This window comes from Pelobates fuscus, chromosome 4 (assembly GCF_036172605.1).
Source record: "Pelobates fuscus isolate aPelFus1 chromosome 4, aPelFus1.pri, whole genome shotgun sequence".
Classification (NCBI taxonomy): Eukaryota; Metazoa; Chordata; class Amphibia; order Anura; family Pelobatidae; genus Pelobates; species Pelobates fuscus.
The window spans coordinates 144,323,358-144,337,361 of NC_086320.1; the positions used below are offsets into that span (position 1 = coordinate 144,323,358).

The window sequence follows — 14,004 nt, forward strand, 5'->3', positions numbered from 1 at the left end:
GGCTCGTTTATCAGAGGCATGTCAGTTACAGGACCTGATATAATGCTTCAATAAAGACAAAAGTCAATTTTGTAACCTAATGATGTATATCTGTCTGACAGAAATACCTTACAAAGTGGAATAATCAAAATGAGAAGTGCTTGGCAAATTCCAATGTGTTCATATTGATAATCATTCTTTTGTTCATCAAGTCAATAGCAGTTTAAACGACCCTATGAAATGGTTGAAGTGAGGATGGGTAGCCATATATCCTTAATTACAGTGTTTACTGTTAGCTTAGGGGTAAAACACAGAGCTGTTTAGTCCTGTAACATAAATATACATAATTAGAAACCAAGCAAGTTTTGCTGTTGAAACAAATGACACAAACCGATAATTAAAATGTAAAATTATGGTCTGTCCTCTGAAAGACAGAAGTATTGAAATGAGCTTTAAGAAAACTTTCATATTGCGTTTTAAACATTTATTTATTGTGTAAAGGTTTGCATGTGTAATCATATCCTTGTGTCCAAGTTAAATGCAATTCTTAACGTATGAACTGTATGTATGTTTTCACATTGCATTCATATTGTTCCTCCATGATAATACAAATATATAAATAATTCTAAATCTAATCTGTATATGAAGCCACTATGGTTTTATTGGAAAAATATATAACTCCTGGGCAACGAGAGCAACACATTTACTCCCCTTACCCCTGCAGTTAACAGTTGCATGGCAAAGGTCTCCATGGTGACACTGACTTGACACTTGGTACTGAGTATTTGTGTCATTTTTGGTCAGAGGAAACATCTTCCATGGCCTGTTACAGAAGGCTGCAATGGAGCAGACTGTTTTGTGTGCTTCAATGGCAGAGATAGTTTCAGGGATCCATTGCACTCCTGTGTGATATTCTGACTGACCGCGTAAGTGTAATGACCTCAAGAGCTGTTGGCGCTGTGGATCGAGATGCATCAAAATAAAGATTTCCCTGTCACCAGAACATAACATACCGAGACAGTATGCTCCTACTGGTCATCAGGGACAGAATACAACATATCCAATCTTTATCCCAAGTATAAGCAAAAAGGGGAGCAGAGAGTTACGTTGCATGTGAGTGATAGGCTAGGTATCTATGTACGTGTGTCTAAATTTTGGCTTTGGCTTCTAAATTGTTGGGAAATTTGTCAAGCTCAATACAGCCAACTACTGCATTCTCACACTGCTCTCCACTTTTCTCAGTCTTGCTTAATCTACTGCTCTTTTTTCAGTTTTTCTCCAATGCACTGTTAATCTACCACCCAAATTTTGAAAAAACTACTAAAAATAGTTTGCAACAAAACATATATAAAGTTGGATTTGGGATGTCTCAACAATTGATATGAAATAAAATACCTTTATTATATGGCATATATGCACAGCATTGAAGAAAGAAAGGAATCTCTCCACGACGCCAATAATTCAGCAGTGTTTCTACATATACCAGTGATTATTGTCCTCATGCTTGAATAACTATATGATATATGTTTTAAAAGTATTTATGTAATTACGCCTTGAATATTCTCAAAATATAGTTGCTGCTCTTTTTGTTATAATGCATGTGTTAATACAGGCCTGGTATGAAATGCAGTTTGGCTGAGCTTATCTTCCGCTTGCTGTATGGTGGATGCACAGATTCGTATTGAGACATATGGTGGGATGTATCTCAGTTGGCCGTAAAATATTGTGCGTTTCACAATTTGAAGATTGCTGCAGTAATAAAATTATTGTCAGACTTTGCCGGAGGTCTCATGAACAGTATCTGCTGTGTGATTTGCCTTGTCTATATTCATACATATTTTAATAGAGCATTTTATTTTATTTTATTTTAGGGTTTTGTTCTTGCAGTCACAATGGTGAGGGAAGCAGTTGATGAATATCGGAGATTCAAGAGAGACAAAGAAATGAATTCCCAGTTATACAGCAAACTTACTGTTCGAGGTTGGATTATTTTTATTAATATATGTATTTGTGTAGCTCCAGCTGTAGATATAATGAATATTAAAGGGAATAACAAAATATTGTTTGACTCACAGAAACAACCCAATCGAGTAAGTTTATGTATTATTTGTTTGTTTGGGTTTTTGTTTTTTTGGCATAATTTATCCTTCTTATTAATATAAATGTTATTATTAATGTAATTTAAAGAAGAACTGGTACCATGTGCCTTAATTCCTGGTACTGACATCTACACCTCCCCACACACTGCATCTCCTGACATAGGGTCTACACATGCTTGAGCACTGGGCATGTTCTCAAGAGCCTGTTTAAACTACATATTGAGGTTCTTATTATTTACATCATTCTAAACTTCACATACTTGTAGTTAAAGTGGCTCTGTCACTTTCCAGATTTGACTTTTAAATACCGTATATACTCGAGTATAAGCAGAGTTTTTCAGCACATTTTTTGTGCTGAAAAACCCCAACTCGGCTTATACTCGAGTCAATAGTCTGTATTATGGCAATTTGCATTGCCATAATACAGACTGGGGCTGTGGGGGCTGCAGAGAGCGTTACTTACCTCTCCTGCAGCTCCTGTCAGCTCTCTCCTCCTCCGCGCCGTCCGTTCAGCACCTAGGTCAGCTCCCAGTGTAAATCTTGCGAGAGCCGCGGCTCTCGCGAGACTTACAGTGTGAGCTGACAGAAGAGCTGACCGGACGGCGGGGAGGAGGAGAGAGCTGACAGGAGCTGCAGGAGAGGTAAGTAAGATCTCTGCAGCCCCCACAGCCCCCCCCACTGAACTGCCAATGCCACTGGACCACCAGGGAAGGAGCCCCCCTCCCTGGCACGCTAGCAAGCAGGGAGGGGGGACAAAAAACATGTATCATAGTAATAAAAATAAATTAATTAATAATTTAACAAAAAAAATGAAAATAATAATAATACAATAATAAAAATAGTAATAAAAAAAAATATATAACAAAACAAATTAAAATAATAATAATATAATAATAAAAATAGTAATAAAAAAAATTATATAGCAAAAAAATTAAAATAATAATAATAAAAAATATATTAAAATGCCCACCCCCACCAAGGCTCTGCATCACACTCTGCATCACACACACACACACTGCACTCATATACACACTGCATTCACACACACACACACACACTGCACTCATATACACACTGCATTCACACACACACACACACACACTGCACTCATATACACACTGCATTCATATACACACACTGCATTCATATACACACACTGCATTCATACACACACACTGCACTCATATACACACTGCATTCACACACACACACAATGCACTCATATACGTTCTGCATTCACACACACACACACTGTGTGTAATACACACACACTGCACTCATACACACACTCTGCACTCATACACACACACTGCACTCATACACACACACTGCACTCATACACACACACTGCACTCATAAACACACTCTGCACCCATACACACTGCACTCATACGCACACACTGCATTCTCATACGCACACACTGCATTCTCATACGCACACACTGCATTCTCATACGCACACACTGCACTCATACACACACACTGCACTCATACACACACACTGCACTCATACGCACACACTGCACTCATACGCACACACTGCATTCTCATACGCACACACTGCATTCATACACACACACTGCATTCATTATATACACACACTGTAAATAAAAATTAAATTAATATAATTTTTTTAGGATCTAATTTTATTTAGAAATTTACCAGTAGTTGCTGCATTTCCCACCCTAGTCTTATACTCGAGTCAATAAGTTTTCCCTGTTTTTGGGGGTAAAATTAGGGGCCTCGGCTTATATTCGGGTCGGCTTATACTCGAGTATATATGGTAAATCAATTTGTGTTCCTCTTTTTCTGCTTGCTTTTATTCTTTTTGAAATTCACCTTTGCATTTTTGTTACACATAAGAAAAAGTAGGGCGAAATTTGAACAAAGTTCCATTTCAGTTGCTAGGCAAATTTACCTATAATCCATCATTGAAATGAGTCCCACAGAAGGGAAACTACAGACATCATGGAATGAGGAGGACAACATTGAGGTGCCCATATATTGAGATCTGTTGCAAGGAAGAAATGTTAATAAATATAAATAAACGCAAGTTGTAAAAAGGGTAGTATTATCACTAAGATACAAAAGGATCATTAGGATATAAAAGGGAAAACTTAAAGAAAAAAAAGAAAAAACAAGTCACTTAAAATGCACATGTGTTGTATAATACGAACGAGATGCATTGAATGATTATGGAAGGTAGAGAAACAGGGCATCCTCTGAATATAACAAAGATCAATATTTGGATCTATATCATCTGCGAGTGAGTGGTAGAGATTGGCTTAATGCCCTTCTTCTGCAGATTTAGTGGTTTATTTATGGCAGCTTTGTGGTGGAGCCCAGAAAAGAGCGCGTAATGCATTAAAGACTTCCCCAACCAAGTCGGTCTACCAGCCCAGCCATATGGTCAATTTCTTACAAGCTTGGGATCAGGGCTTGGGAGTCCTATTGCAGGGTTAGCTGAGGTACTTCCCTTCAAACAGCATTGGATCCCTGTCCAAAAGTGGGGGAACGGGACCAATAACAAGTGCCAGTGATGAGCTGGTCCACCTCATCCCTTGCTCCACTAGACCGCATGAGTATTTTACAGTTCAATAAATATAAAACTCTCAGAATTTGTATGCCTGTTTCACAGATATCCACAGCATGTATTCATATATTTCATTGTATTACTGAAATCATTCTCTTATTAATATATACTATGTGTTGGGTGAATTAGAAACAATCCATTTTTCTTTCCAGTGCACCATTACAAAATGTGGATGTTAAGTATCCCTCCTGAATTTGTGCTCTAGATCTGCCCCTGTTGAGTGCCCACTTAAAAGGGTAATTTAGCATACTATTTGACTAGTACGTTATTTGGACAGCCAACATAGTTGAATTGAGCATTCGCCTAGCCCTCACTGTATTAAAAAGCTAAGGTTTTGTCCTTGTGCATTATAGCTTTGCATTATTAGTTTCCATCCATCCCAAAGCATCAACATGGGGATTATTTCAAACCTATTTACCACTTGATGGTAAATCTGTACATACAGATTGTTCTTAAAAGTGATAACTGAAATGCTGGCCTCTAGGTTCAGATGGTTCTAGTGCCAAGCTCAACATCATTTATTTGTTTTATACTTCTTGTCCCAGCATGCGGATTTCAAAATGTGTATCTATATTACTTAAATGTTAAATTAGTCACTGCTGGGGATCTGCAATGTAATTACTGTATTATATTTTTATCTTATCATACCTGTAGGTTTGCAAAACAATTGGCTTATTATATTTTCTTATCAGTGTTTCTGGTTAACCAAAGTAATTTTAAATAACAATATGAAATTCAGCTTGTTCTAAAATATTAGACATTCCAATGTAATCAGAGCAGTTATAAGTACTCCTCTTTAGAGCAATATTTCAGAATATTCCAAGCCATATCACTTGCATATTCATCAACTCTTTAGGTACCCGTGATTGGGTATAACTAGGCTTTTATTACCAGGCCTTATCATCTACATATTGCTGAGTCGCCTGTGTCCGTTATGAACTTTGTACTAAGCTTGGGCATTAGAGTCTACTGAACCTTCAACTCTTTACGTACCTGCGATTGGGAATGACCAGGCCTTCATGACAGGCCTTTGTTTTGTTTATATATATATGCCAAACCGTTCAAGTCAATTTACCAACTTTTACCAATGATTATTTTTGTTCAGTTGAATGATTTTATTCTAGTCACATTCCCTAGTCAAAATCGTATGCGACCAATTAACTATTTAGTTCAGTCAAATGTTCCTGCTTTTTGTCACAACCTTGAAATATTCATGTCAAATCACTGAAATAAGTCATCAATTCAAGCGACCAGAAGCTGTGTTGGAGGAGGAGTAACTGATGATATTCAAGTATGTTTATAGTTTAATCTAGGCAGTTGGTTTGTCCAGAAGAATGTATCGATAAAAGCAATACTTACCTGAAGCTGGACTCCTGCATTGGTCAGAGTTGCAAATGTAGATATTTTCTCAAGACCTTGGTAATCGGTACATGCAATTGATAAATCAATTGTTACTTTAAAGTTGTTTCTTTGTATGAGATTAGTTGCTGAGGTAATGGATTCCAAATGGAATTCTTTTGTCTATGACACATTTGTTTACCTTCTTGAGATCCAATACATGATTAACCCCTTAAAACCGGAGGGGGGACTATTACGCCCTATTCTAAGCGTCTCTAAGCGCCGCAGGGCGTCATAGTACGCCCTCCGTTTTTTTTTTTTTTACTTACCCGATCGCCGGCGATCGCGGTTGGGGGGAATCACCTGGGATCCCAGGGAGTCCCCGGCAGCGGATCCTGCCTTCTCCGGGCATCCCCCCCCCCCGGCCATGTGAGAGTGAGGTCCTCACGAGGACCTCACAATCACATGGCCGGCTTAGCTGGCTGCTGCATTGCCAGCAGGGGGACTGCCTGTAATAACAGTTAGTCCCCCTGCTGGCTGGAATTGAAATAAACAACAGTTAATCAGTGTAAAAAAAAATTATAATAATATACTTAGATGATATATATATATATATATATATATATATATATATCATCTAAGTATACATATATATATATATATATATATATATATATATATATATATATACACATATACATACACACACATACACTGTCTAGGTGTATTTTACTATTAATATATATAATTATATATATATATATATATATTATCAAATTACACGCAGACTGATACTGATGAAATATATATCTAATATCTATATCTAAAAATAAATAATTAAAAATATATAGATGTGTTATTTTGTTCTAACTGTATTGTGAAATTAATATATATTTATATAAAAATACACGTAGAACGACCTATATATATATATATATATATATTTATGTAATATTTTTACATAATTAGGTATCTTAATTAATTAAAATTAGCGGGACCTGCCTGACCACCCATGCCGAAAGTATAGGGAATTTAATTTGCTAGCACTATATTTAACCCTATAACTTTCCAAGACACCATAAAACCTGTACATGGGGGGTACTGTTTTACTCGGGAGACTTTGCTGAACACAAATATTAGTGTTTCACAACAGTAAAATGTACTACAACTATGATATCGCCAGTAAAAGTGACGTTTTTTGCATTTTTCATGCACAAACAGCACTTACACGGACAATATTATTGCTGTGATACTTTTTACTGTTTTGAAACACAAATATTTGTGTTCAGCGAAGTCTCCCGAGTACAACAGTACCCCTCATGTACAGTTTTTATGGTGTTTTCAAAAGTTACAGCGTAAAATAGAAGGCTTGTGTTTAATTTTTTTCACATTAAAATTCGCTGGATTGGTTACGTTGCCTTTGAGACCCTATGGTAGCCCAAGAATGAAAATTACCCCTATGATGGCATACCATTTGCAATAGTAGACAACCCAAGGTATTGCAAATGGGGTATGTCCAGTCTTTTTTAGTAGCCACTTAGTCACAAACACTGGCCAAAATTGGCGTTTTTTGCATTTTTCACACACAAAGAAATACTAACGCTAACTTTGGCCAGTGTTTGTGACCAAATGGCTACTAAAAAAGACTGGACATACCCCATTTGCAATACTTTGGGTTGTCTACTATTGGAAATGGTATGCCATTATGGGTGCAAATTTTAATTCCTGGGCTACTATACACTTTTTGAATTTTAGACATTCCAGATTTAAAGTCTTTGAGACCCAAATAAAATTCTTTGTAGCATCCTGTAATGGCTTTTTCCTTTTTAACTTCACTAGATCTGTCCTCTGATCTGTCAGGAAAATAGTTTTTCCTAGGTTTCCATTCAAATTTACGTTAACAGAACAGATCTTGTGACCTGGACCAGCTGCTTAACAAAAAATACAATTCTCTTTTTTACATTTTTTTTTCTGCTCAGATTTGTTGTTATTGCATCAAATATTTGCAGACTGCTGCCCCATATGCCTATCTCCTTACCCATGCCCCTCCTAATAGGAAAAAAGACTTCCTCATGCATATATGTACACAGCTCAGTGATCAGAACTGGCTGCATTTTAGCTTTTTGTTTCCTGGCCTCTGCCAATTCTTGCTGCCACAGTGTGCAAATGTTTTGTTTGTGTTTTCACGCACCTTGTTCAGCCATTCCCCATGTGTACAGCAATGGTTCCTATCTGTACCTTTTCTAAAGCCAGATTATAAACTTGTCCATTTTTACACTAAAAGAGGGACAGTGTCAGGCAGATCTTTACAGCTGGATAAATACACTATCAATGGATTTTTATTTTCTTATATTTAGTTTGGGAGGGGTTGTGGAGAGAACGTGCTAGCATCAGAGCCCCTCTCTCACCTCCACTCTATCTGAGTGAGAGTGAGGTTTGGAGAACACACTGTCTGTGTCTGCTTTTAATTTCTATCATGTGGTTCGTCTTTGGCGAAATCACAAGTGACCACTATCAGGATTTTTGGAGCTTTTCAACCACTACAGGATGACGTGACTGTCTATGCCTCATGCAGTGCAGGACTTTAACACCTGTTGACTGCTTTGAACCGTCACGCAGTAAAAGAAATCCTTGCTGTAACCAATGAACTCTAGTTATCTTTCAAAACACAAGGGTCTTGGACCAAAGTGGCCCCAGGGGTCCAGTGCAGGCTCCCAGCTCCTCCATGGCTTCCTGAGTGCTCTTATGTCACTTTTTTCCAGCACTACCATGGAGTCTAATATGGGCTGTAAGTGCCCTTTGCTAGGTGTCTGCTTTATGGGATCTCTTCACTGCAGTCCAGTTTGGAAATATATCTCCCAAACAGGACATGTGTGGGCTTCCCATCCTGATAGTGGCCCTGATAGGGGTGTTGATCCTGAATGCTCTGGTCATGGAGTTATTAACAGTTTAATACAGTGAGGGAGTTTAAACATGTGGGATGGGCATAAGGCTATCCTAGATGTAAGATAAGGCAAGGGACTAATGAAAATATTTAGAAAATTGGGCAGATTAGATGGACCGAATGGTTCTTATCTGCCGTCACAATCGATGTTTCTTTTCCTTTTGACTGGCCATATAAAATAAATGTGACACACTGGTATAAAACACACACACACACACACACTTCTCCCCCCCCCCCCCCCCCCAACAAACCAAACCAACCCGTGGGCTTAATATATCTGATTTGTAAGCTACCTGTACAGCTCTGGAGGAAGGGCAACTACCAACTGGTCAGTACAGTTAGGTCACGATTGGAAAGCTATATTTCCTGTCAAGGCAGACATGCAGTATTATAGTCCCATATGACTATAGTATCACACCCATATAGCATTGATCAAGCTGGTATTTATTTTTGTTCATTCGTGTATGTGGGACAACTGTCTCCCAGTGGCGTCTCTAGGATTCATTTTTAGCCAGGGACAAAAGTAGGGGGGCACATTCAACCCCGCCCTCGCCGCAGTTTGACCCCGTCCCTGCCGCATGTTAAGCCCCGCCCCCGACAAAATGTGTTGTTGTTTTTTGATACATTTCCTTTGATACAGTGCCATAGTTGCCAACATTTGAAAAACATTTCCAAGGACATTTTGCAGCACAACTATCAATTACTGTCTGTGTATAATATCCCTGGACAGTCAGTGCTCTCTGTATAATACAGGGTTGTGTGTATAATAAATTGGGACAGTCAGTGCTCCCTGTATAGTTCTGCTCTCTGTATAATACATGGCTGTGTGTATAATATCCCAGGACAGTCAGTGCTCCCTGTATAGTGCTGCTCTCTGTATAATACAGGTCTGTTTGTGTATAATATCCCAAGACAGAGCAGCACTATACAAGAACACTGACTGTCCCGGGATATTATACACACACAGATCTGTAATATACAGAGAACAGCACTATAGTATTATACAGATAACTGAGCATATACCCCATGTCCCAATCTCTAGACTACTAGTACCTGTCAACAGCAGCTCCCAGACGTGTGTAACAGGGCTAAAGTGTGCGGCAGCTCACACAGATGATTCAGCTGTAAAGCGCACTCGCTGGCAGAGCCAAACTGAGAATCCAAAGCAGCCCTGGAAAAAAATGTATGCTATTTCTACAAGTCAATATGTATATATTGTACAGTAAGCACACAAGCTCACTGACATGCACAAATAGGCTTACTGACAGACAAAACTCTCTGACTCACACACAAGCTTACTACAGACAAACTCACTTGTATAAACACAAGACTCACTACAAAGAAGTTCAGGGACACACACAAGCTCACTAAAGACATGCTCACTGGGGGGCGGGGCCTGACCGCCATGCAGACAAGTCGCACATAGAGAGAGCTCCTGGAAAAACGCACTAAAACCGAAAAATTAACGATTGCCCACCTGAGAAACCAAGCAAAGACTCTACTGGAGCACCTCTACAAGCACGGGACACAACTTGTTAAGGCATACCACTAATATTTCGGAGGTCGTACCCTGAAGCATCTTTGGGCCTACCCGCCGGCGCAGCCGAGAAGATACGGCCGGTCTCCCGGTTGTGTACACTGCTGTGGTACATAGAGGTGAAAGGGACCCCGGTTCCCCCCCCCCCTGCCGTTGAGGGACATCACGGCACCCGCACAAGCGAGAATACCCCACTGAGAAACACCGGACCGCAGGGACACAGCTAAGATGGCCGCCCATCGTAAACCCAAGCAACGGAACACGCACGCCCAAAATGCAGCGAACCCTCTACAGGAATTCGATCGGCTCTGCGCGAGCCTCTGGGCAGTGTTGTGGGACCGCGGAATGGCTCATAGACTGGCAGTCAAGCTGGTTGCCACGTGGATCCGACCTAAAACACGCCGCCTCCACTACAGGCACCCCCCGCGAGCACCTAAACAGGCCGCCATGATACGCAAAGACCGGCGACCCCTTGGGCGGGAAGCGACACCCGGCGACATGGGCAAACACAACGGCCCACGCATACATGTGAGCAAAACCACACAACCTGGTCTCCACACAAGCCACTCACCTGATCCGGGAACCAGAGCATGGCACAGCCTCTATCATCCCCTCCACGCCGCTGCTGCAAAGCGAGAAGCCGCAAAGCTACACACTCCACTTACGGCAACAAGAGCGGACTCCCGGCCCAGAGGTGCCCCTGAGACGAACACTGCAGGCAAGAAACCAGTCACTGCAATGGGCATAGGCTAAATGGCAACCCTCGGTGCCTCATGAGCGAGCACGCCGCAATGGGGACAATCGGCAGCCACCTGTCTATCCTGCCAGCCTTCACCCTGAGGGACAGTACGGGACTTACATTTATCTTTTTGTTTTTCTACAACAAAATAATTACTAGGCATAATAGTTCAAATATATCTGTTTTCCACTATAACCTCTTAGTATGCACTACTCCTTGCAACCAATGCTGAGATGTCTACTATGCAATGTTTTCCCACTGTGTCCCTCCTTCTTCTATCTGACTTCTTCTATCTGACAAGCATATTTTGTTTTTGCACTAAAGCAAGAATTCACACAATTATAATCCTGGCATATATTTAACTATTTGTACTCCACAAGAATGTAATGCCATATGTGTCACATAATCTCACCGTAACGAAATACGTATAAGCCTGTTTAGTTTAGCATGTATAAAATAATCTACAGATGTTCAAATGTCACCTACATTCTTGTTCCCCAAAAAAAAAATTGTGCTGTTTAATCCGCCACACTGTAAAATGCTATGAAAAAGCCTGCAGTTGCTGTTGTGGCTCTGCAAGCCTGTTGTTACTGCATGCACAGCAAAAATAAAGAATTAAAAAAAAAAAAAAAAAAAAAGACATGCTCACTGACACACACAAGCAGTACCATCTTAACAGCGCTAAGGGCCCCCGGGCAAAGCAGTGCACTGGGGCCCTTCCTACACAACAACTCAATATGTATATATTGTACAGTAAGCACAAAAGCTCACTGACATGCGCAAATAGGCTTACTGACAGACAAAACTCTCTGACTCACACACAAGCTTACTACAGACAAACTCACTTGTATAAACACAAGACTCACTACAAAGAAGTTCAGGGACACACACAAGCTCACTAAAGACAAGCTCACTGACACACACATGCTCACTAAATAGAAGCTCACTGACACACACAAGCAGTACCATCTTAACAGCGCTAAGGGCCCCCGGGCAAAGCAGTGCACTGGGGCCCTTTCTACACAACAACTCACAGGAATAAAACATTTAATTATTGATAGACTGCTGAGTACATACACACACACACACACACACACAGATTTCTGAATGCATACAGACTACTGAATGCACACAGGTGTTGCTGAATGCACACAGGCTGATTTATACACGTACACACAGACTGCTGAGTCCATACACACAGACATACAGACTGCTGAGTCCATACACACACACACACACACACACAGACTGTTGAGTCCATACACACACGCAGACTGCTGAATCCATACACACACACACACACACACACACACACAGACTGCTGAGTCCATACACACACAGAGACACACACACAGACTGCTGAGTCCTTAAACACGCACACACACACAGACACACACACACAGACTGCTGAGTCCTTACACACACACAGACTGCTGCTGAGTCCATACACACACACTACTGAGTCCACACACACACAGACACACACAGACTACTGAGTCCATACACACACACACAGACTGCTGAGTCCATACACACACACACACACACACACACACAGACTGCTGCGTCCACACACACACACACACACAGACAGACTGCTGAGTCCACACACACACACACACACACACACAGACTGCTGAGTCCATACACACACACACACAGACTGCTGAGTCCATACACACACACACACACACACACACACACACAGACTGCTGAGTCCATACACACACACACAGACTGCTGAGTCCATACACACACACACAGACTGCTGAGTCCATACACACACACACACACAGACTGCTGAGTCCATACACACACACAGACTGCTGAGTCCTTACACACACACACACACAGACTGCTGAGTCCAGACACACACACACACACACACACACACATCAAGCCTACCTGTTCTGGCCTTTGCAGCAGCAGCATGGGCTGCTGCTTAACGGTGGGGGCGGGGCTTATGTGCGGGAGGCGTGGCTTCATTTGGGGGCGGGGCCTGTGCCGGGGAGCCTGTCAGTGCTCTCTCCGGCCACAGACAGCCCCCAGCCTCCAGCTGAGCTGCACTGCATTCCCTCGGGCTGTCACAGACTGTTACAGCCCGAGGGAATAGAATCTAAACACATAGCCAGCAGGTTGCTGGCATTTGGAGGGGTCCAAGGGGGGACACAGCATGATGTAGGGGGGGGGGGGCATGGCCCCCTCTGCCCCCCCCCCTAGCAACCCCACTGCTGTCTCCCAAACCCCAGACCATGTACTGGTTAACTGGAGCACCTCAGATGATTTGAAGCCTATTGTGTTATTGTAGCTGCAGACGTTCCACTCCTAGAATAATGAAATAGATATATCCAGAGAGTCATGGTGATGTTTTACATTATGAGATGGCTCAGTACAATTTTGTTTAGAACATAACAAATATTTATTAGCTTTTCAAACCACTGCAGATAACTGCAAGGCTCCTTATCTGGTCACTGTAATGAATTAGTATTGACACTTATTTCAATGCTTGAATTCTGCATATTGCTTTAGGCAATAGGCCTACGCTTTGGTGGACTATAAAGTTTGGATGTGCAGCTCCTACTGACAGCTTTTTTTATTGGTAATTACACAGCTGGTGAAGAATGTTTTGCTTTTGAGATGTTTTCTAAGAAATAAAGTGGTTGTTGAAAATCTGTGATCTGACAAGTATATCAATTTTCTCCTCCTGTACTATTGTGCATTAATGACATGATTGTATGTCATTTAGTGTCATAATACAGCACACTGAATCAAGAA

General features: G+C 41.0%; 1 protein-coding gene across 3 annotated transcripts in view; it reads left to right on the forward strand.

Annotated features, from left to right (window-relative positions):
• The window catches only part of ATP9B (ATPase phospholipid transporting 9B (putative)), a 378,894-nt gene that overhangs the window by 76,549 nt on the left and 288,341 nt on the right, over nucleotides 1-14,004 (forward strand). For all 3 annotated transcript variants that reach the window (XM_063451645.1, XM_063451646.1, XM_063451647.1), the window contains one exon: nucleotides 1,851-1,959. In XM_063451645.1, coding sequence (XP_063307715.1) covers nucleotides 1,851-1,959 — 109 coding nt within the window. The remainder of the gene's footprint in view (nucleotides 1-1,850; nucleotides 1,960-14,004) is intronic.